Raw genomic sequence first — 27,626 nt, 5'->3', positions numbered from 1 at the left:
TATTCTAAGAGTTTGTGCTGGTTTCTGAGTATTGAAGAGCAGCCATGTTGTTGTAGTTAAGAACGCTGGTTTGGACCCAGGCAGGTGTGTTTAAATCCCAGCTTTGTCACACATCAGCTGTGATCTTAGGCGAGCTATCTATCCTCACTATGCTGTTTGCCCATTTTTAAAATGGGAACCAGGGCTCACCTTACTGGACTGTCCTGGATACTAGCTATGGATTTGATAAGATGACGCACATAAGCCCTCGAGCACACCATCACCCAATTCGCATATATTGAGGTTTTACCGTAATCATCATAAATACTTTGGGGCTCAAAAATGCTGGGTAGACTAATGTGCCATTGTGGAGAATGAAGTCAAAGGGGTGAAACCAACACCAGTGTGAGGATGGCAGAGTGGGGCATTGTTTGATTTGAAAAAAATTAGTAACCCTTTATCCACCATACTTGATTTGGTCCCTTTAGTCACTAAAATGTATCCTTGTGTGCTTGATCATTTGATATCCACCACAAAGCAATGTGGCTTCATTCACTTTGCAGTAAGCCATAGTCAAAAAGCAAACCATCTTATTACTCATCTCTGTATCTCAACACCTAATAGCATATGCTAAATGCTCAATGTTTCTTAAATGAATGAATGAATAAATCTGTATTTTGTAGATGAGGAAAGCAATGCTCAGTGAAGTCCTGACTTGCCCAATATTACATTGCTCAGAAGAGAGGGTACAAAGTCTAGACTATGCTATCTCTTAAGGAAGAAGCTTCTGACAGAATTGCTTAGGAATTACATCCAGTAATCTACTAGGCTCCCGTGTTTAAGACAGTGTGTTCTTGACCATTGAACATGTTAGAACAGAAGCCAGAAAGCATCTTTTCATGACATTTCCTGACTTCAAGGGAAGCATGACCATTTCTCTGAAAGTCCTTCCTGCAATGAGATCCCATTTTGATCCTAAAGAGTTCCTGCTCTGTTAAGCAGTGCATTTGCTAACAACGTCTTAGGTTCAGATCTTCTAACAGAAAATTAACTTTAGCTAATGTAAGAGACATTTCCTGGAATGAAGGTAGTATCAGGAAATGGGGCTTTAAATGCTAACAGCATCTATGTAGTTAAATGAAGCACAATTTCTGTGTACCAAAGATAAATTGAAGGGCAAACAGTTTAATGCTATCCCCCTTTTTTTCCCAGGAAAGTCTGGGATGGGTTCCAATAATAAGCTCTTAAATGTGCACATGGTTCCCCTATGTGCTGTCTTTAAATGCTGAAGATTTATTAAAGCAAAGCATCACACTGCCAGACAGATATTATTAGAAACATTTTTATTTAAATTCAGACAATAGAAAGGTATTGCAGAAAAAAATTACAGAAACTTGCAACAACAGTATGGAACTTGGAAAATTTATTAGTAAAGAACGAGAGGAAAAGTTGTTACCAGTACTTGGTTAGTCCTTAATGGAACAATTTATCAATTCAGCAAAGTGTACCCCCTTGCTGGTGTCTTTTGAGCAGACAGTAGATTAACAATGTCATTAATCTACTAAACTGGTATCTAGTAAAACCTTCCAAAGTAAAATAGTCAAGGCAGCATTTCCCCAACATTTGAGATACAACTTGGGGGAACTGAAATAATTGCAGTAGAAAGTTTAAAAAAAAAGTCATAGTGAATAGGTATAACCTGGATTTCAGTCCACAGATATTGTTTGTGGATCTGATGGAAAAGAAACAATCTTAAACCTGGACAACTCCCACCCGCCCCCCTCCCTGGCCCCAACCAGCAACACACAAACGAAGATGCCCTGCCTAGACTGTGCAGGACAAAAACGCTAGACTAATAACAAAATGATCTGGGCCCTGGAACCCTGGATCTCTGCCAAACCCTTTCTGAATCCTGGGTGAATGCAACAGTGGGTTTAGGGTAAGGAATGTAAAAAATTTTTAAACTTTGGCAAGTATACAAATGACTGGTTTTTGATTGTCACTTTTATAAGGAAATATCATTCTACCCTTGAAAAGATATTCTTCTCTCATATGTGACTTCCCTCTCAAATATTTCAGGGCAAATTTCTGTAAAACAGAGGTGGACTCAAACCTCTATTTTATAATGGTTAGTTTATCATTTTTCACTTTCTCTATTTAAAAGTGTATAAAAGGTAGTCTAGGCCAGGTGTGATGGCTCATGCCTGTAAGGCCAGCACTTTGGGAGGCTCAGGTGGGTGGATCATTTGAGGTCAGGAGTTCGAGATCAGCCTGGCCAACATGGTGAAACTCCATCTCTACTAAAAATACAAAAAATTAGCTGGGCATGGTGGCAGGTGTCTGTAATTCCAGCTACTCAGGAGGCTGAGGCAGGAGAATTGCTTGAACCCGGGAGGTGGAGGTTGCAGTGAGCTGAGATGGCACCACTGCACTCCAGCCTGGGTGACAGAGTGAGACTCCGTCTCAAAAAAAAAAAAAAAGTATATATATACACACACACAGAGTCTATCACTGACAACCCCAAAAGGTTGGTGGTAATGGAGGTTTGAGCACAATATGGTCAACTTTTTAAATTGAGCCTCTGTATATTTAATTTCTTTACAATAAATTACATATCAGACCTCTGATAATGCAAATTTCACCATTCCTTTCAACCTTAATATTCTCATGAAGGTATTAAAATCAGTAATGAGCCAAGAAGTATGGGGCCTATCTGCAGAGCTGATTTTTTCTAAAATGCTATGATTAGCTATATATTCACTTTTTTCTTATAAACTCTAAGCTTAAAAAACAAGAGGGTCAATAATAAACAATGCTGTAAAATACTATTCCAAGAACTCACAATCTTCTTTGAACTCACAGCTCTTCCTTATGCCTACAATAATTTTGCTAACAGTAGCATGACTGTTCTATTCCAAAGGGTAACGAAAGGTGTTTAAAGACCAGATACAAGATCCAAAATTAGAGTCAAATCATAACTTGAAAGGGAAAATTACTGTTCATGGTGTCAGGATAAAAGGAATTTTAAATGCTATTGATAATTCACTAGGTTAGGCCTAAGTATATATTTTAAAACAAAAGACTGGCCAGGCGCAGTGGCTCATACCTGTAATCCCAGCACTTTGGGAGGCCGAGGCAGGCAGATCACTTAAGGTCAGGAGTTCGAGACCAGCCTGGCCAACAGGATGAAACCGTATCTCTACCAAAAACATAAAAAAGTAGCTGGTTGTGGTGGTGCACGCCTGTAATCCCAGCTACTCAGGAGGCTGAGGCAGGAGAATTGCTTGAACCCGGAGGTAGAGGTTGCAGTGAGCCAAGATCATGCCACTACACTCCAACCTGGGCAACAAAGCACGACTCCGTCTCAAAAAATAAATAAATAAATAAAAATAAATAATAATAATAAAAATACTGGGCCAGGCATGGTGGCTCATGCCTGTGATCCCAGCACTTTGAGAGGCCAAGACTGGTGGATCACTTGAGGCCAGGAGTTCAAGATCAGCCTGGCCAACATGGTGAAACCCTGTCTCTACCAAAAAAATACAAAAATTAGCTGGATGTGGTGGCACACACCTGTAGTTCCAGCTACTCAGGAGGCTAAGGTGGGAGAATTGCTTGAACCTGGGAGGCGGAGGCTGCAGTGAGCTGAGATCGCGCCACTGCACTTCAGCCTGAGCGACAGAGTGAGACTGTCTCAAAAAATAAATAAAAAACAGGCTGAGCATGGTGGCTCACGCCTGTTATCCCAACACTTTGGGAGGTTGAGGTGGGTGGGTCACCTGGGGTCAGGAGTTCGAGATCAGCCTGATCAACATGGTGAAACCCTGTCTCTAGTAAATACAAAAAATTAGCTGGGTGTGGTGGCACATGCCTGTAAGCCCAGCTACTTGGGAGGCTGAGGCAGGAGAATCACTTGAACCCGGGAGAGGGGAGGTTGCAGTGATCTGAGATTGCACCATTACACTTCAGCCTGGGCAACAAGAGTGAAGTCTCCGTCTCAAACAAAAACAACAAATAATTAAAAATTAAAAAAAAAAAAAAAAAAAAAGACTGGCTATGCAGTTACTTTTCTGGTTACAGAAAAAATCCTGCAGACATTTATAGGAATAAATTATTGATCGATCCAAACTGTCACCATGAAGTAATCTCGTAAGTCTAGAGGACTCTTATTATAGAAACATGGAGCTCCTAAATTGCCATAATCTGTCTTCACATTGCTTGGGGTGAGAGTGGGGACAAAAAAGAGCAGGTGGGCTCTCTGTGTCTACTGAAAGTGATATAACACTTAAGGTGCATTCTTCCTAATGCCGTCAAGGAATACTTCTGCCACACCTGTTTAATGGGTGACAGCACCTGTAAAAGTGACCCTTGGATGGATGTCAGGAAGCCATCAACAGGCAGTTAACAAAGCACCTACTGTGTGCCTACAACTAGGCTTGTTCCTATGGCAAGTATAAAAATAAGGAGATACATGTGGGTCCTGCCTCCAAAAGCATTAAATATTATTTCAAATGTGCTTTTTCTTATTTTAAAATTAGAAATTCTAAGTCCTATGTAGATGTTAACCTTTCTTGGATCTGTATCCTTTCCAGGAAAGGCAGGTGAATATGGTGGGCTTTGTCACAACCGGCAGATACTGCTGATAAATGACGTACTCAAACACAGAACTCCAGCAATATAGTGATTGGTAGCTACTGAAACTTTCTGCAAACCACATTAAACTGCTTGGGGAAAAGGCATTCTGTAAATGCTAAGGTGTAATACCTAAGAAAATAGCTTTGAACCCTTAGGCCCTGTTTGGTATATATGTCAAAGCTTAGATTTCCTAAACTAAGTCTTATTTAAACTAATTAGAGTTTACAAATGCTTATGTATTTTACTGGACTTAATTTTGAACATAATCTCATCAAGTACTGCCAAACCATTTTTGAAAAGATAATTTGAGAAATTAACAGAAAGCTCAATTATTGAAGCTTGTGGGGGTGGGGAGGACCCTATCAGTGGGCTGCATGACTGCAGACCACCCCCACCAAGGTACAGCCTTCAGCACAGTCCAGCCCTCCAAAAACATCAGGGAAAACATCTCCACTACAGATGCCATGTCATGCAAATGGAAAGATGTTCCTAACTTCTAGTGGACATTAACTAAAGAAACGCAATACCTTTATGAAGTAAGTGGTCTTTCAGGAAGACCTCAATGGGACATGCCTGAAGAAATACATACTACAGGCTGGGTGTGAATACATCTGCTGTTTCGGTGGCTCTTACATTGAATGAGCTGGCCACTTTGCCTAAACATGCTATGATTTAAACAAACACACCATGCACCATGAACTGTCATAGCATTTTTAACCCTCCATCAATACCCAACCTGTATAAAATGGGTAGAGAAGTCAGATCTTGAAGAGACGCAGGTCTATATAGCTCTAAGGTAGGGAAGTCCTGTCTTCCTGATACACATGTATTTAAGGAAATTGCTAACTTGATGGGTTAATATTCACTCAACCTCTCAGGAAATTCTACTGTTGTGTCATCAGTGCGTGTCATCTGAAGCTTCGTAAAATTGTTAAACCATACAAACCACATCATGTTATTTTGGAATTTGTACAACTTAATGCACCCTAATGGGAGCATAATGATTGTGTTCATTCAAGCTATAAAATAGTTTTATATTTACAAATACTTTACAAAAATAATTCATACTTTACATCAAATATGTGATCAATAAAAATTAACCTAATTTCACAGATAAGCAATTAGATATTGATATAAATTGCACAGAAATCAATTCAGAACAAAAAATATGAATTTATTATCTTTAAACTTCCAGCCCTTGTAAGTCCTTCCTAACCTCTAATTAATTCAGCAGAGTAGCTGAGCTACAAGTTCACACAAGATTTACTACTCAACTCTTCTTCCATGCTTAAAATAAGTAGGAGGAACACTACTCTTTAAAGTTCCATGGCTAAAGGATAAACAGAAACCTAAGCACACCTCATTTCACAATTAGGCTCTTTCGGTTGCAGCCTAATTCGGGGGTTTGAAACATTCAGCTGGGAAATAGAGGGTCCATATAGAAACAGACCCAATTGTTGAAATAGAGTTTGAAATCACTCCAACATCTGATTTGTTTTCAAGGTTCACAATGAGGTCTTAACCAAGGTATGGGAAAGTAGTTGCTGAATCTAAATTGTCGTGATCTTGTGTGTTGCATTTCAACCCCCGATATATCCACTCTATTCAGCATCACAGTAAACAGGTATAGAATTTCTGTCACAAACAGTATGAATAATTAAGTTACATCTCAATGGATGAGCCTATCCAGACTCTTAAGACTCAAGTTATTTCTGTTATCTCTAAATGTGTGGCTTCTAAGAATAGGAACATAAGTTACTTTTCGATCTAACAGTGCAAATCAAATTACATGGATTCTAAAAACACCAATTGACCTAAAAGAAGAGGTATTCATTGGGGGAAAATGGCTACTTACTCAATTTGTATGAGAAAATGGGGAAAAAAAAAAGAAAAACAAACTATGTTTACAGGATATGACAGAATGGCCCATAAACTGTTATCACAATAAAAATGCTGCATAATAACAATTATTTTAAACATAAATTAAACATTTTCATATAAAATATATTGTCAAATTTGAAACTAAGTTCAAGCTTTCTTGTGAAATAGCCTCTAGAACACCAACTGAGGTAATAGGGACCCAAGAATACTGAATGCATGAACATTACATAATTTGCATTAATAACTTTTAAACCTGACTTTTTAATAAATCTTGGAATATCTCCTTTAGTTGTAAAAAAGATATTCTGTTAACAGTTTGGATTCTATTTTGATCTTTAACAAGCCAAATTATCTTTTTTGTATGATGCTTAAAATGTAAACAGCATTGCTTGACACAATAATTATAAACTACATGAATGAATTAAAGATTTGCTAAAAATTTCATTTACTAAAATCAGCCATCTTTCCGATTTTATCCTGACAAAAGAGTAAATTACACTTTGGGATATATATATATTTTTTCTGTCAGTTTAATCCATTTTATTGACTTCTCGATTAACAACAAAGTTCATTTGGACAGTAAATCAGAAAATACTTTCTATGGTGGCTTTAAATTACATTTTTTAACCCAAAAATGTTATCCAGAGCCATTTTAGACAATAAATGTATCCGAAGTACAATCAGTAAAAATTCGCATTCCTTTCAGTAACTCTCCTTCCACTTAGAAAACACTGAACTTCTTAGGTGGGCAGAGTTCTCGTTCACTTAACCACACCCCATTTTAGCACAGAATTGCATCAAAAAGAATTGAAGAAGTGATTAGAAAGGATATGCATTATTAATAAACCTTATGCTATGTGAGTGTTAGGTTCCCACAAAATATTTTACTGTTCATTAAAAAAAAAAAAATCCCTTCTCAAGGGCACTGCTTTCATTAGAGGACTGATTTCATTAACTATTTTCATTATCTTTTATAGTGAAATGCTCCTTTTCAAGTTATTAATACGCATTGGAGTTGTTACCAGCAAACATTGTCCTACACCTCCAGTTCAAAATATGAGTAGCGGTGTAATACTTAGATTCAGTTATAAATTATATACGTATAAAACAAATAGAGTTGCCATTATTTATATATTGCAATAAATACACAAGAATGAATACAAGTTATTTTTCATAAAATACAATTTCTAATCAATTTAGGAGATTTCCACACTATGAGGACATTAAATACTTAAAACACCAGGTAATCCCCTCTGTTACAGAATGCCAGCCGGGTGAGATCTGAAAGAGATTCTTTATTGATAGCCAAATATTGTTGACTATACTAGCAATCTGTGTTTTCTTGCTATTTAAGAAAAAAATACAGAACCTTGACATTTAAAACATTATTCATATAATAATCACTACAGACTCTCACTGGATCTTTAAAAATTGTGTTAAAAATCGCCAAAGTCGTGATGAACACAATTAATGCAGCTACATCATTTGAAAAAGCGATATAAATTATGCTGCTAAAGACAAAAACATTGACATACATAAACATCACAATGTAACACAGCAGTAACTAATTGCTATTTCATATGAAAAATTAAATGTAAAAAGTTATGCTAGGGAACTTGGAAATTTTTCACTTTAGCAAAATGTTCTATTTATATACCTCCAACTTCTATGATACAGTATACAATAAAATACTTTAAAAAGATATGACATTCAAATGCTTCATTTACACAAATAATATTGCCAATACTAATAAAAGTGATGCCCTTAAACATGAACTGCTCTGCTAATTGTAATTTTAAAATGTTTTCTTTACTTGATTTAACATTTTAATTAGCAGTTAGCATTACATATTAATCAGTTCTGTGCCGACAAATAGAGAGGTCCTAGTCAAAATACTGTTTCTCAAAAGTAATGTACATCATATTGCTTGAAACTAAACAACCATATAAAAAGTGGCAATCATTTATCTAAACATTGATTATGAAAGACAACTGGCATATACTCAGGCAGAGTGTTGAGTTCATGATTGTTTATTTACAATAAAAGTACTTTTACTGAAGCTAACATAAGTTTTTAGGTCAATTACTACAGTCTCTTAAAGTTATAAAAATATTATATAAAATACCACAGGCTTTAGAGGCTATAACTTCATGTGGTTCTGATACTAGCAGCTGAAAAGTGTTTATAATTTAAAAATAAATAAACTATAGAGGTAAACCAGTTACAAAACAGCAGAGGACTGAGATAGTCACAAGAGTGAAAAGAATTGCTGAATTACACAATAGCTAACAAAATGGTGAAGCAGTTGGATCAAAAGTTTTAAAAACCTCTTTCAGAGATTTGTCATCTGTTTCTCTTCCGGGATCATTATCTGGGGTTGGGCTCCCCTGTCCTGGCTGCCTTGCCTGCCTTGGATCACTGTACTGTGGCCTAATTAAGCCTGTTAATGCCTGAACAGGAAGGCTGTGCACTGCTGGGACCTGAACCTTACCAGAACTCCTGGGAACATCTGCCTGTGGGTCAGCTGGCCCATCAAGAGTGACTTCCACATTTGGACTGGTTTTCTGTGGAAGGATAGCTTCTCCAGGAGAAGGCTCATTTTTGTCACTACTTTTTAAGCCACCACTTTTTTTCTGGTTCTTTGAGTTTTCTCCTGAAGAAGCTGTTGCTAGTTCTGATGTGGATGATGAACCATGATCCCTAGGGTCATACAAACTAATACCACTAAGAACTGAAGTTGAAGTTCCCAGTGGAAGGCCAGCTGAGGAAGAGAGTTTAGGGACATACGGAGGCAGAGCCCCGGAACCAGAATTGCTAGCTCCTGCCCCTGAGGGCTGTGATGAACCAGGGTTTGGTCTGGCTAAGTGAGGGGCACCCTTTGATGTATGTGAATCCTTCATAACCACTTGATGAGACTCTGTATTGGGCAGTCTGTGAAGCCTAGGATCAAAATTTTTTTGTAGTCTAGGATCTCCTAATTTACTTCCTGAACTGTGTGAGTCTCCAAATTGTTCTAGGTAGCCTTCTCTGCTTGTTGTATTAATTTTCGCTTTGGCTGCTAATTTTGGATCAATGGACACTGTGTTTTGATGAAGATCACTTTTGGTATTCCATAACCTATTTAGCCTCTGGTCAGCTATAAGCGGGGGCAGAGGTAAATTGATTGAAGACACTGGATCAGGTTTAGGTAAAGGTACTGGAAGTAAGTCTTCCGGAGCCCACACGATGTGTTTTGCAAAGTTGGGTTTGGTTAGAGTAATGTCCATTTTAATGTGACTGAACTGTCTCAATTGTGACCTTGGATCCTGGAGCATTATGCCAGGTGAGGCATCCAAAGGTATTAAGAAAGCTTTTTCTCTCAGTTCTCTTTCTGTATCTTCATCATCATCATCGCCTCTTTTGTGTTTGACATTAGTGCCAGCATTTGCATGATGCAAATCAAACTTTGCTCCACTAACAGAAGAGCCTACGTGACCACTTCCATTCCCTCTCAATTTCCTGGGATCCCACGCAAATCTAAGATCCAGTGGGGCAGACTCAGAAGGCTTTCTAATGTCTTGCCTTGGGATAGTCCTAAGTCTAGGGTCAACCACTTGGTTTCCTTTACTTTTCTCTTTAGCAAGTCTTGGATCAGTAGGAGTGCTGAGTTCTGTGGAAGGTTGTTGCTGATTCCTTAAAGTTTCTGTTTGTTTCTGTAATGTTTTCAGTATTGATTTGACACTGCTTCCTTCTTCCTCTTCACTACTGGAATACCAGTTAACTGTATCATCTAAATGCAGACAAAAACTTATTATAAAGAATGAAGCATTTTTATGTAGACTTAATTAATATTAAAAAACACATACTATTTCTGAAATAAGTATAGTCTAACTTCAAGAAAATGCGTAAAAAAATGCCAGATTTCAAAACTGGAACAAAATAAGATGTGGTAAGAAAACTATCAATTCAGTCATTATACTCTATTAAGGAAGCAGGGTGATACTAGAAGATGTGTAATGTCATTCCAGTCAGAGAAAAGGCAGGACCTTTCCTTCCAACTGGCCAAAGGGAATTCAGATATGTGTGTTTTATGTGTGGTGGGCCGTAGGAGAAAGGAAAATGCTCTTAGCATTCTAAAATGCGCTAGGTCTCTTCAAATCAAGCATTCCTTAAGCTTCCTAGCTCTGAATTTATCAAGTTAACAATGGACTGAAAAGAAAACAAAACATTGAAAGTGATGGTTAGGGTAGCAATGGAAACTGAGCAAATGAGAAATGGGGTGGAGACTTTTCATTTACTCTTTATTATATGTTTAGATATTTGACCTGTGTGACTATATTAGCTATTCAAACATTAACTTTAAAAATAACAAAACTAGCCAGGCGCGGTGGCTCAGGCCTGTAATACCAGCACTTTGGGAGGCCAAGGCAGGCGGATCACGAGGTCAGGAGATTGAGACCTTCCTGGCTAACACGGTGAAACCCCGTCTCTACTAAAAATACAAAAAAATTAGCCAGGCGCGGTGGCAGGCACCTGTAGTCCCAGCTACTCAGGAGGCTGAGGCAGGAGAACCGCATGAACCCAAGAGGTGGAGCTTGAAGTGAGCCGAGATCGAGCCAGTGCACTCCAGCCTGGGTGACAGAGCAAGACTCCATCTCAAAACAAAACAAAACAAACAAAAACCCTAACATCCTAAAACTTATATACTTTATGAGAACACTTTGAGTCTTACTTTTAAAGCCTATTTAACTCTAGTGTATTAGACACAAGTTTAAGAAGCCTACCTATCATAAGTCTTTTCTCTAGCAGAAGGAATTACAAACTGGTATTTCAGAAGGGTGATTCTCTCTCCTCTCCATTAAAATAGACACAGGTTGGCTCTGAATTGGCCACAACGTATCTCCTGTTCATATTCTTGCCAGAACGTAAGAGTCAGAACATGGGATACAGATATATAGATATACTGTATATGCATATATGTATCTCCATCCTAGAGTATCTTGGATCAGCAGAATATCCTAGACATTCTCATTTTTACCTCATCTCACTGCTCACTAATGCATGCCTACTACATGAAACTTTAGTGTTACAGGGTTAGTTTGAACAGAGCAGTGCTAACAAAACAAGCACTGGTATTTAGGGTGGAATGTGGGTTAAAACAGCATATGGTATGTCACAACTGCAAAAAGTTTTACTCAGATCTCAGTCTGAAAAAAACTACTTCTAGACACTAGATCTCTTTTCTTCTCTTTAACATCAAGGAAACCTACAGATGGATTTGTGATTCTCTTTTACCAGCTGCAATTACTTTAAATATTTCTGTATAGTAATTTCACTCCTCATAGTATTTGTTACTTCTATCCTTACTTTTTCATTCCCATATCAATATATTTTATAAGCATTATATATATGTTTTATAATTTATAAAGCATACTTAAAAATCTTTCTTAAATGAGAGTGAAAATAGTAACAGAGGGAGAGTAGAAGAATACAGACAGGCTGGTGGAAAACAGATATTAGATAAAAAATGATAATTAGCAGCTTTTTATCAAAGCAGAGATAAAATGCATAAAAGCATTAAAATCCATAAAAATTAACACAAACACAAGTAAACCTAGCTGTTCAAAATATTTCTGTATCAGAGCCAACAACTCCCATAGAACACTACCAATTACATAACATTATAGAATAAAATTTTCTATTATCTAAAAGTTTTAATATCTTTGTTTATGAAACTTTAAGACTACTGAAAGATTACTTACTTATTTTTTTTTGAGACAGAGTCTCGCTCTGTTACCCAGGCTGGAGTGCAATGGCGTGACCTCGGCTCACTGCAACCTCTGCCTCCTGAGTTCAAGCGATTCTCCTGCCTCAGCCTTCTGAGTAGCTGGGACTATAGATGCGTGCCACCATGCCCAGCTAATTTTTGCATTTTTAGTACAGACGTTTCACCATGCTGGCAGGATGGTCTCGATCTCTTGACCTCGTGATCCACCTGTCTTGGCCTCCCAAAGTGCTGGGATTACAGGCGTGAGCCACTGTGCCCAGCTGAAAGATTACTATTAAAATGTTTATAATTTAAATTGTACAGGAAATTCACTTATTAGGAATCTTTCATTCTCCTGTGATGTTAGGTAAATGAAGAATTAATAGTATCTTCTTTGAAAATGTAGCAAAAAATGGTCATATACATTGATGCAAGAAACTGAAGAGGACACCAAAAATTGGAAAGATACTCCATGTTCATGGATTGGAAGAATCAATATTGTTAAAAATGTCCATACTACCCAAAGCAATTTACAGATTCAATGCAATTCCAATCAAAATACCAATAGTGTTCTTCACAGATATAGAAAAAACTATCCTAAAATTTATATGGAACCACAAAGGACTCAGAATAGTCAAACCTATCCTGAGCAAAAGGAACAAAACTAGAGGAATCACATTACCTGATGTCAAATTATACTACAGAGCTATAGTAATCAAAACAGCATGGTACTGGCATAAAAACAGGCACATAAGCTGGGTACAATGGCTCACACCTGTAATCCCAGCACTTTGGGAGGCTGACACAGGCAGATCACTTGAGGCCAGGCGTTTGAGACCAACCGGGCCAAGATGGCAAAACCCTGTCTCTACTAAAAATACAAAAAAAATTAGCTGGGCATGGTGGTGCGCACCTGTAGTCCCAGCTACTTGGGAGGCTGAGACACGAGAATTGCTCAGACTCAGGAGGTGAAAGGTTGTGGTGAGCTGAGATTGCACCACTGTGCAACAGAGTAAGACCCTATCTCAAGAAAAAACAAAAACAAAAACAAAAAAATGAACTAACAAAAAAGCAGACACATAGACCAATGGAACAGAACAGAGAACCCAGAAGCAAACCCATACATCTACAGTGAACTGATTTTTGACAAAGGTGCCAAAAACATACATTGGGGAAAGGACAATCTCTTCAATAAATGGTGCTGGGAAAACTGGATATCCATATGCAGAAGAGTAAAACTAGACTCCTATTTCTCACCATATACAAAAATCAAATCAAAATGGATTAAATACTTAAATCTAAGACTTCAAACTATGAAACTGCTACGAGAAAACAATGGGTAAACTCTCCAGGACACTGGTCTGGGCAAAGATTTCTTAATACCTCACAAGCGCAGGCAACCAAAGCAAAAATGGACAAATGGGATCATATCAAGTTTAAAAGCTGCATTATAAAGGAAACAAATGATGAGACAACCCACAGAATGGGAGAAAATATCTGCAAACTACCTATCCGAGAAGGGATTAATAACTAGAATATATAAGGAGCTCAAACAACTCTATAGGAAAAAAAAATCAATAATCCAATTTAAAAATGGGCAAAATATCTGAATAGACATTTCTCAAAAGAAGACATAAAAATGGCACACAGGTGTATGAAAAGGTGCACATCATCACTCATCATCAGAGAAATGCAAAGCAAAACTACAATGAGATATCATCTCACCCCAGTTAAAATGGCTCTTATTCAAAAGACAGGAAATAACAAATGCAGGCAAGGATATGAAGGAAAGAGAACCCTCATACACTGTCGGTGGGAAAGTAAATCAGTACAACCACTATGGAGAACAGTTTGAAAGTTCCTCAAAAAACTAAAAATAAAGTTACCATCTGATCCAGCAATACCACTGCTAGGTATATACCCAAAAGAAAGGAAATCAGTATATCAAAGAGATATCTGTACTCTCACGTTTACTGCAGCATCACAATAGCCAAGATTTGGAAGCAACCTAAGTGTCCATCAACAGACAACAGTCAGGTATGGTGGCTCACACCTGTAATCCCAGCACTTTGGTAGGCGAGGTGGGCAGATCACCTGAGGTCAGGAGTTCGCAACCAGCCTGGCCAACACAGTGAAACCCCATCCTTACTAAAAATATAAAAATTAGCTGGGCATGGTGGTGCACACCTGTAATCCCAGCTACTTAGGAGGCTGCGGCATAAGAATTGCTTGAACCTGGGAAGAAGAGGTTGCAGTGAGCCGAGATGTGCCACTGAACTCTAGCCTGGGCAACAGAGTGGGACTCTTAAAACAAAACAAACAAAACAAAACAAAAAACAGACAATGGGTAAAGAAAATGTGGCATATATACACAATGGAGTACTATTCAGCCATAAAAAGAATGAGATCCTGTCATTTGCAATAAGGAACTGGAGGTCATTATGTTAAGTGAAATAAGTCAGGCACATAAAGACAAACTTCTCATGTTCTCACTTATTTGTGGGAGCTAAAAACTAAAACAACTGAACTCATGGACATAGAGAGTAGAAGGATGGTTATCAGAGACTGGGAAGGGTAGCTGGCAGATAGGGAGGAAGTGGGGATGGTTAATGGGTACCAAAAGTTAAATAGAATGAATAAGACCTAGTATTTGATAGCACAACAGGGTGACTATTGTCAATAATAATTTAATTGTACATTTAAAAAAAACTAAAAGAATATAACTGGATTATTTGTAACACAGAGGATAAATGCTTAAGGTGATGGATATTCTATTTACCCTGATGTGATTATTACGCATTGCATGCCTCTATCAAAATACCTCATGTACTCCATAAATATATATACCTACTATGTACCCACAAAAATAATTTTAAAATTATAAATATATATTTTTAAACGTTCATATAATAGCTTATAGCTACCTAGCATTACATAGTTTTACATAAATGTCATGTTTGAGTGGCCAAACATCAATTTTGTAATTCATAAACAGAACTGAATGCTTTAAACTTTTCTCATCCTTTACTGAACTAACTGTTGTATACTTACCAATATCAAAAATACTAAGATAAACTTAGTTTCCATATAATCTTTTTATGTTTAAAAATATTTCTTAGTATTATAGCAGATCCTTAATTATATAGCCTATGACATAAAAATATCTCTAATAACTAAATCATTTTGAAATTGGGCTAGAATTCAAAATCCTCAAACTGAAAGGTGTCCTTTTCTTGTTCTATTTATTTTCTTCTAAAAAAAAAAAAAGCAAAAGGCTTAATTGCTTGCAAGTCTGCACAACCTTGAACTCTAGCTTCAGATATTTTTACTGCTTCAAGTCAAACCTTTTGCAATTAAGTATTAATGCAATTAATGGCACTGAAACCAAAATCAATCACAAGATAGTTGCTATGAGATAAATTGGAAATAGAAAAGAGAGCTCATTTTTAATTTTTTTTTTTTTTTTTTTTTGAGACTGAGTCTCTCTGTTGCCCAGGCTGGAGTGCAGTGCCGAGGTCTCAGCTCACTATAACCTCCGCCTCCCAGGTTGAAGCGATTCTCCTGCCTCAGCCTCCTGAGTAGCTGGTACTACAGGCACATGCCAACACAACCAGCTAAGTTTTGCATTTTTAGTGGAGATGGGGTTTCACCATGTTGGCCAGGTTGATCTCGAACTCCTGACCTCCGGTGATTCACCTGCCTCGACCATTTAAAAGTTTTAACCCATCCAAATAGGTAAGATGCTATTAATAACTTCTGACACACCTTCTTCCTTGCTTGGTGCTCTATGAGGTTGGGTGCTGGTTTGTTCTTCATCTTCTTGGTATCTCTGAGTAAGTCTGACAAAAAGAGCTCTTTGCACCGCAGGGAGGAGGCCTGGTACAGGCAGAGGGCCATGGCCTGTCCTGGTGCTGCTGCCATCAGACCCACTCCCATGGTTAGGTGAGTCTTGAACAACAGGAGGCTGCTGCTGGGCAAATTCGCCATGCCACATCCCATCTACATGTATAACATGGGGAGAGACAGTCATTGAGTGAGCACAAAACTCCACCAGAGTCATAAGAAATGAAAACCTTCATAACAGGCACACTGGATTATCAAATTATGTCATTTTAAAATATTTCTAAAAGTTATCTAAAATTCTATTGTTTCAAAAGTTTGGCAAGCTGAAAACATTTTAAGGTTTCAATCATCAATTTTATTTAGCTTTACTTAAAACATACATTTCTATCATGCTTTTAATGAAAAATAGGACTGCATTTTAAATTAGGAATAAATTATTTCAAAAAGTAAACTTACCACCAGAGTTACTGGGTGGCTGAAAATTATGTACAGGATGCTGTGCATAGTAATTATCATAAAACTCAGCTGGGTTTTGCAGGGACTCATAATTGGCGTTAAGCTGCATTTCACCAGGACTTTGCTGGTATGATGAACCTGGAGAACAGTGATTCTCTCTGGGTACTTTCATCACATGTCCTGGAAAGCCTGGGGAGTGGTAAGCCCCACCCATACTTGGTGGTGTCAAAGATGTGTCTGGTTGAACAAGTACTCCAGCTTGATTTTGAGGACCTACAATTTCAGGTGGACCAGGTGGTAAAGGTGGGCTCTGTGGCACTGGTAGACCAGAAGGTCCTGCACATGGGTGATGTCCAGGGGAGCCTGGGTGCATCACAGGACTACTGTGTCCCTGAGACATGTTAGGTCCAGGACCTGGACTTGACCCAGAACTATAGATATGTTGAGGGTGTGGACTGCTTCCCTGAAATTGTGGTCCTGGTGGTGAGGCACTGTTATAAAATGCTGGTGGCCTGTAGACAGAAATAATAGTATTTCTTACTTCAAAGAAAAAGAAACAAACAAGAACATTAACACTTCTAAACAGATATTGGCTAAGTATGTTTTTTTAATATCAGAATACTGTGTGTTTAAGAACCAATTTGTTCCATATCGTTGATAGGCAGAAACACTCTTGCTTTCATTTTAGCCCACTTGCTGCTTACTGTCAGCTGTTCTAAAACTTACTCTGTTTTGAAAAATACAGAAAAGTACAAAGATAAATAAGAATCATCCCTAATCCCACTACTCAGAGATAAAATTTTTTATTGGTTCTCTCTTACTACTCCCTTTTTTCAGGTATATGTAACCTTTTACAATAAAATTAGAATCTACTATATATAAACATCCAACTTTTTATAACAATTTGTAATTGCTGGCATATAAAAAGACATTGTTTTTGAATGTTGCTCTTCTTTCTTGACATCTTGCTAATTTAATTATTATTTCCAATAGTTTTGTCTGTTGATTCCTTTGGGTTGAGGGAAACTTCCCAAGTAATTAGGCTGCCACTCCACTTCTAATCTTTATAACTTTATCTGATTTCATTGACCAGGATACAATATATATTAGCAAAACAGTGGACATACTTATCTTCTTGACATTAGTAGAAACACTTTTAATGGTTCAAATGAATTGTGATATTTGCTATAGATTTCTTGTTTCTCATTGGCTGAGACCTCCTTGCTTTCCTGAGTTGTCAAGGCTAAACAAATGCTCCACAATGCGACTTAAGGCCCAGATGCACAGACCCTGGGGAACTGGCAGCAGGGCTGGAATGGTGGTGTTAGAAAATGAAAATCTGGATCCAGAGGTTTTCCTCCAATAGCCTAAGGAATTGCTCTTCAAAAACAATCAAATACGTGGAGACCTATTTCCCACAATCTGAAGGCATTATCAACGACAATGCAGCCTCATAATCAAGTGAGAATGCCAAATCCACCCACCAGGCAGGGTCCTTCAGGATTACTATGCTGAGAGGTTTCAGAAGCTGTGTAAGGATCCCATATGGGAAACCACTGACGGCAAGCAGCAGAGGGTGGGAATGGAAAACAAAGGGGAAGCAGCCATCTGCGTGCATGCCAGATGTGTGCTATCTCTAACCAAGTTTAATTATACGATTAGCTTGGAATATGACTTAGTTTCTTAATGATCGTTTTCAGGAAAAAAAAAGTTGATGTCATTTTGAAAGTTTTCACTTACTTCCTCCCAATTTTATGCGCTAAATCCACAGTAGGTTTTACAACTATTTCAAAAAGAGATGGAATTTTTCTAAAATCATCAGAGAAATCTGTCTGAAAATCGTCTTCAGGATCAGAAAAGGGAAAATGCTCTGGAGGGGTTGGCAGAAGCCCAACCCCTGGAGGTGGTTTGGGAAGAGGAGTTATGCCACGCTTTCTAAGTTCCTCTAATTCTCTTTCATCTTCATTTATGAGTTCTTCATCAGTATTCAACACCTAAAAATAATTGGCAAAGATTACTATTTCAAAGTGAGTCTTTTCCTCACATTTAAAACTAGGAAGACTTAAGTTTTGTTAGTAGAAAAATAACATTAAAGTTGAAATGAGCTGGTCACAGTGGCTCTCGCCTATAATCTCGACACTTTGGAAGGCCAAGGCAGGTGGATCGCTTGAGCCCAAGAGACCAGCCTGAGCAACATGAAGAATCCCCTGTCTCTATAAAAAGTGCAAAAATTAGCTGCGCATGGTAGTGCCCACCTCAGAAGGTTGAGGTGGAGGATGGCCCCAGGGGTGGCGGGGGGGGGGTGCAGGATAGGGGGTTGGCAAGGAGCAGGGTGTGGAGGTTGCAATAAGCTGAGCCAAGATCGCACCACTACACCCAGCCTGGGCAATGCAGCAAGACCCTGCCAAAAAAAAAAAGAGAGAAAAGAAAAGAGAGAGAGAGAGAAAGAAAGAAAGAAAAAGCAAGCAAGAGAGGGAGAGAGGGAGGAAGGAAGGAAAGGAAGGAAAGGAAGGAAAGGAAGGAAAGGAGGGAAGGAGGGAAGGAGGGAAGGGAGAGAGAAAGAAAAAAACAGTTGAAATGGTTTGGAGATAGCTAACTCCTCATTTTTTATAAACAGAATGAGGTTCAAAAAGGTAAAGAATATTCCTCAAATAGAATAAAATATAAAATAGTAAACCTTCAATTTCTCAGCAGTTTCACAAAATATCATTTATAAAATATTATTCAAGTCAAATGTATTTGTGGAGAGATGTAATCAAGGTACAAAAATATTACTCACTTTGTCCAAAAGTTTCTTTGTTTCTTTAGTTAGATCATCATGGGAAAATTTACAGTTGTCTCCCTGGTAACATTTTGCTCCACTATGATAGAACTTGCAAGGAAATTCATGTAAATAAAAATATTAAGGAAAAGACCAGGTAAAATCAAGGTCTATTTTTTATTTATTTTAAAACCAAAACCTACAACTGTTAGACAAGATGGTTAGGTTGTAGAGATCTGCTATATAACATTGTACCTATAGTCAACGATACTGTATTGTATACTTAAAATTTTGTTAAGGGAGTAGAACTCATGCTAAGTGTTCTTAACACATACACACACTAAACCATAACTGTGCTGAATCAATAAGGCTGTATTGTTATATATTATACTGAATTTACTATAATCACATCAGCTTATTTTTTATTCTATTAAGGTTAGATATTTTAATTATACAAAAAATTCAAAGAGCTTTTTTCTCTATTAAAACTAGAAAGCCACTTTTTAAAGAAAAAAAAATGTATACGTCATGTTAAAGGCAAATATCCCAATAATCAACTACAGACTAATCTTAAGATTTTGGAGACAAACTTATAAAGAAAATATTAAATATAGAAGTATAGTGAAAAATGTACCATTCTCAGATGATGTGTGCTCAAGCTAAAACAAAAAGGCACTATCATTAAAACATGTTTATGTCTGCCACAATCACTATTATTTAACATTCTTCTGGAAATGTGGCCAATACAATTAAAATTAAATAAGAAGTATGAATATTGTAAATGAAGTAATATTATTATTATTTACAAACAGCATGACTATGTTACAAAAACCCTGTAAGAATAGATTGAAAGCTTTCAGAAACAGAGTACAGTATTTGTTTTCTAAAAAAATATGTCAAATCTGAAAAAATTTATTTTTCTTGATTAGGACAAATTTATTACATTTTGTTTTTATTGTTTGCCAAATCACTTCTAACCTGAGAATATTACAACTTTTTTTAAAAAAAGGAAGGCATATATGCCTTATCAAATACCAAACATACTCTTACAGAGGGGAATAATCAAATACCACAATAGATAAGAGTAGTATAGAAGCAGAATTGTGTAAAAATGAGAATTTAGGGTCTGGTAAAGATGTCATTTTAAATCAGTAAAGATGAGGCAATGAGTTAATCATCTGGAAAATAAAAGGTCCTTATAACACACTGTGTATTAAAATACAGTCCACATTCATGTAAATGTCAAATTTAAAAATACAATATTCATAATCATTATAGATATCATTTTTGTAAAAAATTATGTGTATAGGCTGGGCCCAGTGGCTCACGCCTATAATCCCAGCATTTTGGGAGACTGAGGCAGGTGGATCACCTGAGGGCGGGAGTTTGAGACCAGCCTGACCAACGTGGAGAAACCACGTCTCTACTAAAATTACAAAAATTAGCTGGGCGTGGTGGTGCATGCCTGTAATCCCAGCTACTAGGGAGGCTGAGGCAGGAGAATTGCTTGAACCCGGGAGGCAGAGGTTGCAGTGAGCAGAGATCGCACCATTGGACTCCAGTCTGAGCAACAAAAGTGAAACTCAATCTCAAAAAAAAAAAAGAATTATGTGTATAAACATATACACATCCATTCATATATATATACCATAGCACAGAAAAAAAAGTCTCAGAGGCTTTATGCCATAATGCAAGCATAGTTATCTCTGTAGGATGACATTACTTAGGATTTTTTAAGTTTGTTTGAAGGTCTTTAACCATACCAAAGTAGAAAGAATAATAAAATGAAGTCCCTCTCATGTTGACCTCATAGGTTCAGTAACTTTCATCATTTGTTGTAAATATTTCCATACCTATTCTGAACAGACAAGGAATATTGTTTCTATTGTTTCTTTCTTTTTTTTTTTTTTTTTTTTGAGACAGAGTCTTGCTCTGTTGCCCAAACTGGAGTGCAGTGGCACCATCTCTCGGCTCACTGCAACCTCCACCTCCCAGGTTCAAGCAGTTCTCCTGCCTCAGCCTCCCAAGTAGCTGGGATTACAGTCCCATGCCACCACGCCCAACTAATTTGTGTATTTTTAGTAGAGATGGGGTTTCACCATGTTGGCCAGGTTGGTCTCAAACTCCTCACCTCAGGTGATCCACCAGCCTCGGCCTCCGAAAGTGCTGGGATTACAGGCATGAGCCACCGCGCCCGGTCCCTTTCCTCCTTAAATTAGTTATGGGAGTGGAGGAGGTGTCTCACTACGTTACCCAGGCTGGTCAACTCCTGGCCTCAAGCAATCCTCCCGACCCAGCATCCCAGTGTTAGGATTACAGGTGTGAGCTACCATGCCTAGCCAGGAATACTTTTTCTTACCAATCAAGACTTCATTACCAACCTGGCAAAATTAATGTGTTAATTTCAACTAGTAACCAGTCAATATACAAATTTTCCAGACTCTTAAAAAAGTATATTTTTATAATTCCTTTCTTCAGATCAGGACACAAAGATGATCCACAAATTGTATCTAGTTATCTCCCAAGTTACTTTTATTGATTTCTAGAAGTTCCCCTTTCCCTTTTATTTTTGTATCATGTTAATTTTAATATCGGTCATAGATGGTATTCAAATACTCTCTACTGTATCATATCAAAAGGCATTTAATATCTGGTGGTTTCTTTTTAGTAATGTTAAGACTGATCAGTCCTTTCAGGTGTTGTCAGCTTCATCCATCAATTGTAAAGTTCCTAATTAACTTTCACCTCATGATTTTAGCAGGCATCAGTAATCACTGCCCAGGTCTACTGGGGAGAATCTGCAAAACTTAGGATTGCTGGATCAAAGGGTAAATGCATATATAATTTTGCCAGACATTGCCAAGCTCTCCTCCATAGGAATGCACCATTTTGACACTGCCAGAAACAAGGTTTTCTCACATCCTTGCTAACAAACTTTGCTGTCATGGTTTTTTGATTTTGCAAACCTGACACAGCTGCAAATGTTATCTCAGTGTGGCTTAAATTACATTCCCCTTATTAGGAACAAGACTGAATATCTTTCTATGTTTTGGGACCATTTGCATTTCTCTTTCTGTGAATCTGTATCTCTTGCCTCATTTTTCTTCTCAGTGTTTAGAAACTCATATATTAAGGGTATGACCTCTTCGTAAGTGATATAAATTACACATAATCTTTCTCACTTTATTATTTATCTTTTTATTTAGCTCATGTTATATGTATTTGTTTTGCAAATGCAAGCTTTTTCATGGAGTCAAACTTTCAATCTATTCCCTTTTTGCTTCTGGATTTTGAGACAAGGAAATTTTTCTGTTCTCCTGGGTTATAAAGAAATTCATCAAGTATTCCTCTGGTAATTGCATGGTTCCATTTTTTGACATTTTGATCTATGATAACAGGCATTTTTCATTTTCCATTTTATTCACTTTCTTTTCTTCACATTTTTTAAACACGACAACAGAATTTAAAAATTTATCTGGAAAAATAAACAGCAGAATCTACCAAATATTACAGTGTGCTGTTGTGGCAGAAATAATCACAGCAAAGCAACACAGACACGAGGGTGAACAAATCCATGAAGCCAAACACGAAGTCCAAAAAAAAAAAATCCATACATATAAACATATTATCGATGATAGTTTCAATTCCGTGGGGGAAAGCTTTATTAGTCATAAGTGGTAGTGAGCAACCTGATAAGATATTTGGGGGGAAATTAACATGGAAAAATTGCAGAATACATTTTTTAAAGGACCAGAACACTATATATAGTGAAATTCCAATTTGGGTAGGAGCAGGAATACAATTTACATGTATATATTTCCCAAGGGAGAGTGGGGAAGACTATATAGCATCTATCATTGAGTGGTAAGATTTGATAAGACTTTTATAATTTTCACAATGATAATTTTATTACTCCTGAACTTAAGCAAAATAATTATGGAGTAAAATAATTATGGAATAAGATAAGTATTTTGCCAACTACTCCTTCAGGAAGCAGAGTCTTTTGAAATACTTTAAGCTGATTATATTAAGGTACCTTCCCTTCACAGAACTTTTTCCAAAGGGCAGTTATCTCATTTCCCTAAAGAATAAAAGTCGGTTTGCTCTTTTGAAGTACAAAGTTTGACTAGACTGGCTTTATGTAATGTGTTGTTTTAAATTTAAAACCAAACTAGGCTTTTAGGGTGTATTTATTATTTTTTAAAACCTCAATGATGCTTTAAAACCCCAGCATTTTGTTTAACATACATTTTAAATAAAGGATATTATGCATATAAATGCAGTTCTCTCCTTTGGTACAATATCCTTGTAAATAAAATTTGCAGATCTCTTTTCTTTTCTCCAACTCTGCATCATGATCAAATTTACACTGATCTCCCTATTCACACACACACAAAAAAAGAAAAGAGATAGAAAAAAACGGTAAGAAACAAAGAGAAACAAAGAAACAACAGCTGAATTTTCTACATGGTGTCTCATGGTAAAATTATGGTCATTATCTTCATGAAGTCTTTAATAATGAACAAATAATAACTCAAATGACCCCTTAGAATTCCTGCCCAAGACAGTGGATGTAGCTACATGCACTGAGGCAGCACAGTGAGCAAGACCTCACAGGATACTGCCTGAATTCAACCAGCACTCACCATTTCTAGCTGAGCTACCATGGGAACTTACTTAACCTCTTGGTGCCATGAATAAAATGGGGATAATAACATTAACTACTTTGTAGGGTCAGTGTAGGATTACATCATTTAATATTAGTTGTACTTTGAACAGTACTTGCCAGGTAGCATTATGTGTCTTTTAAACAAAATTAAAACATAATTTCAACAAATTATGCTATTGTCCCAGAACATAATTAAATGAGCTCTAATGTATGGTATTTCCATGCAAGATACATTTTAAAGACCCAGTTTTATTACAACTACATGAGAAGAGAAAAAAATTAACCACCCCCCAAAAGACTTTAATTTTAAAGATTATTTTGGAAGTTAAAATGACTTATGATACCTCTATAAATTTACCTTAATACATCTCCCTTCCAGGAAGTATTTACAGATTTGTTTTCCTTTGTGTTCCACTGTGTGCTGATTAATAAATTCCTGAGTCATAACCTTCCATTTTTTCCCTGGTTTACTATACTGCAAGAAAAAAATTTCATTTGAATGCAACATATGAAACATCAATAGGTATCAAAATGTATAATTAAGTTAATCTGGAAAAAAGTACAAATTGACTACAAAAAGTGATCAAGACTGAACATTCTGATGTTATTCATTTATTTGGAGAAAGATATGTGTCTAGTAATCTACTTATGCTACTAGTGATTACAAAAAAAAGTATTTCTTTCTATTTTAATGAAGATGAATAACTATTTTTAAATAAAATTATTAAAAGCTTGAAAATCCACAATAATTCTCAATATGGGCAAAGGCACAATAAAATATGCACTAATATTATTGATAGGTATGTTATAAAAGACTTTGAAATATCCATATTGTTTGACATACAATTTGTACTTTTGGGGATTATTTTGAAAGAATTATCAGGGAGACACATAAAGATCTATTCATATAATAAATTACTGCAGAAATACTGACATAGTAAAACAAACAGAAAAACGAGAAACACTCTACACATCTAAAACTAGGAGACTAGTCAAATACATTATGATACATTTAGGTGGCAGAATATTATGCAGTCATTAAAAAAATCAACAACTTTGGATCATAAAAAATGTTTACATGGTGGCTCATGCCTGTAATCCCAGCACTTTGGAATCACTTGAGGCCAGGAGTTTGAGATCAGCTTGGCCAACATAGTGAAATCCTGTCTCTACTAAAAATACAAAATATTAGGCGGGCATGGTGGCACACGCCTCTGTAATCTCAGCTACCTGGGATGCTGAGGCATGAGAATCGCTTGAACCTGGGAGGTGGAGGCTGCAGTGAGCCAAGATCATGCCACTGCATTCCTGCCTGGGCAACAGAGTGAGAATGTCTCAAAAAGAACAAAGCACACACAAAAAAAAAGTTTACAATAATTTTTGAAGTAAAAAATTGATCCTAATTCTACAATAATAAATAAAGGCAAAGGAAAAAAGACAAAAACAATATACCCCCATATTTTACGGTGTATATGTCTCTGGATGGCAGGATTAGAGATTGCATGTGTGTGTGGTTATTTTGTATTTTCTTTAGGGGAAAAAAGGGCAAAGAAACAGGGAGCGTGTATTACCTTTAACTTTTAAATTTAAAAAGTTAAGAAAAAAACTGAAGAAAATTAAAGGAAAAGAAATCTTATAGCCCTACTTGTTTTCCTTACTTCTCCTGAGTCCCCTATTCAACTTCTGCTTTCAGTGTAAGATTGAATAACAAGGCAGAGTATGGTGCTTAACCATGCTAAATGTAATGAGTTACATTCATCAACTCTAAAAAACAACAATACTTTTCAAGCACCTGGCATGCACTGTGCCCTGTACATCACAGGAATTACTCTTCTGATTTCTGTTTTCCCTTTTCTCTTAATTTGCTAAAAGACAGAGCATAAAGTTCAATCTACTGAAAACAAGAAACTGCCTCACAGCAAAAACTGAGGCAATAGATGTCCAAATTGAAATGTGATCCCCAGCACTCACAGCTGAAATCACATTTTACTATAAGAATTCTGAAAAAGGGGCCGGGCGCAGTGGCTCAAGCCTGTAATCCCAGCACTTTGGGAGGCCGAGACGGGCGGATCACTAGGTCAGGAGATCGAGACCATCCTGGCGAACACGGTGAAACCCCGTCTCTACTAAAAAATACAAAAAAAAAAAAACTAGCCGGGCGAGGCGGCGGGCGCCTGTAGTCCCAGCTACTCGGGAGGCTGAGGCAGGAGAATGGCGTAAACCCGGGGGGCGGAGCTTGCAGTGAGCTGAGATCCGGCCACTGCACTCCAGCCTGGGCGACAGAGCCAGACTCCGTCTCAAAAAAAAAAAAAAGAAAAGAAAAAAAAAAGAATTCTGAAAAAGGTACGAGAATACCAAGTAAACAGATAATCCTAGAGATTCGTTTTAAAAATATAAATATACCTAATTTACCCCAGTAAAACACAATGAAAGTGCTTATAATATACTCTGATAGACTCGTTTAAAGTGTCTCAAATCTATATAAATTTGATTCACATTTTTATGTTTACAGATTTGTTCAGAATAAGCAGATATAAAAGACCAGCTCACATAGGCATTCTGTATGAAGAATCGTGGCTGTTATAAAACAAAATAAACAGCCAAAGGAACTGAATTATGCAAAAATCAATGAGCCAACCTGAGGAATACAACTCTGAAATTAAAAAGTAAACAAATTAGGTAATCACACACACACACACACACCCTGAAAAATGCAACAAGTTGTACTTATGTTTCATTAATAACTTACTCTTCCTGTATATATTACTTTCAAATAATGTTTCATTGTTTTAACAGAGGATTGTGGTGGGGAAGTGTTTTGTTTTGTTTTTTAGTTTAGTTCCACTTAAATGAGTAGAAAGTATCTCAGTGTCCACAGCTATGGGAAACCTGACTATAGTCAAGGTACTATAGAAAATCTAAAGCAACTTTAACAAATAAATTTTTAGGGCAAAATTAAGTGCCTAGAAGATATGGCGAGTTAGCAGACTGACAGAACTCAGGAATTGTGCCTTGCAACTCCTATATTCTTTGCATTACAACACAGTACTGCAAATAAAAAACAATACAAGAAAAGAGAGAAAGAGGGAGAGAGGCAGGGAGGAAAAAAAAAACAAGCTACCTACTACTGTACTTGGTCATTTTAAAACTTATTTACTTTAGAAGATATATTGATACAAGAGACAAGAGCATAAAATATATATATCAGGTAGAGGAAATGCAAGGATCTACCAGGAAAAAAATATTACAAAAAATGTAGTAGGTACAGTAAACACTAACACAATTTAAGAGTATTATGGCCAATAAAATGAAAAATCCTTTAAAATTCAGTGAAAGTTTGCTTCTTCTGTGACTACTCTTGATTTTTCAAAAAAAAAATTATGATGAATCTGAAGGCACCCCTGAATTGATTTGGCTTTGGAGACTCATAGTCTCTGAAAGGCCTAGGGCGGAGCCGGACCTGTCTTGGCCACTCTGGTGTGGCCTGCATGTTCCCGCTATGCTGGATGGGCCACCTGCAGACCATTTGTGAAAATGAGCTGCTTCCTTGGGCTCTGGCACACTCCCAGTTGTTTATGGAATCTTAAGAATTGACTCTCATGATAGCCAATAAACTGACATGATTGATAATGCATTTTTATCTTGATATTTCTGTT

At 37.0% G+C, this 27,626-nt stretch overlaps 1 protein-coding gene across 1 annotated transcript in view; it reads right to left on the bottom strand.

The window, feature by feature from the left end:
• Positions 1-7,011: 7,011 nt before the first annotated feature.
• ZC3H6 (zinc finger CCCH-type containing 6) overlaps positions 7,012-27,626 on the bottom strand; it is a 57,966-nt gene continuing 37,351 nt past the window's right edge. The window contains exons 6-12 of the mRNA XM_001087547.5: positions 24,329-24,445; positions 23,568-23,679; positions 19,320-19,429; positions 18,281-18,534; positions 16,541-17,052; positions 16,007-16,240; positions 7,012-10,264 (exon numbers count right to left, since the gene is read on the bottom strand). Of these exons, the coding sequence (XP_001087547.3) occupies positions 8,781-10,264; positions 16,007-16,240; positions 16,541-17,052; positions 18,281-18,534; positions 19,320-19,429; positions 23,568-23,679; positions 24,329-24,445 (2,823 nt within the window). The 3' untranslated portion in view covers positions 7,012-8,780. The remainder of the gene's footprint in view (positions 10,265-16,006; positions 16,241-16,540; positions 17,053-18,280; positions 18,535-19,319; positions 19,430-23,567; positions 23,680-24,328; positions 24,446-27,626) is intronic.

The sequence above is a fragment of the Macaca mulatta genome, chromosome 13 (assembly GCF_049350105.2).
Source record: "Macaca mulatta isolate MMU2019108-1 chromosome 13, T2T-MMU8v2.0, whole genome shotgun sequence".
Classification (NCBI taxonomy): Eukaryota; Metazoa; Chordata; class Mammalia; order Primates; family Cercopithecidae; genus Macaca; species Macaca mulatta.
The sequence above is the reverse complement of the archived record's forward strand: the minus strand, read 5'-3'. Positions and strand labels throughout refer to the sequence as shown.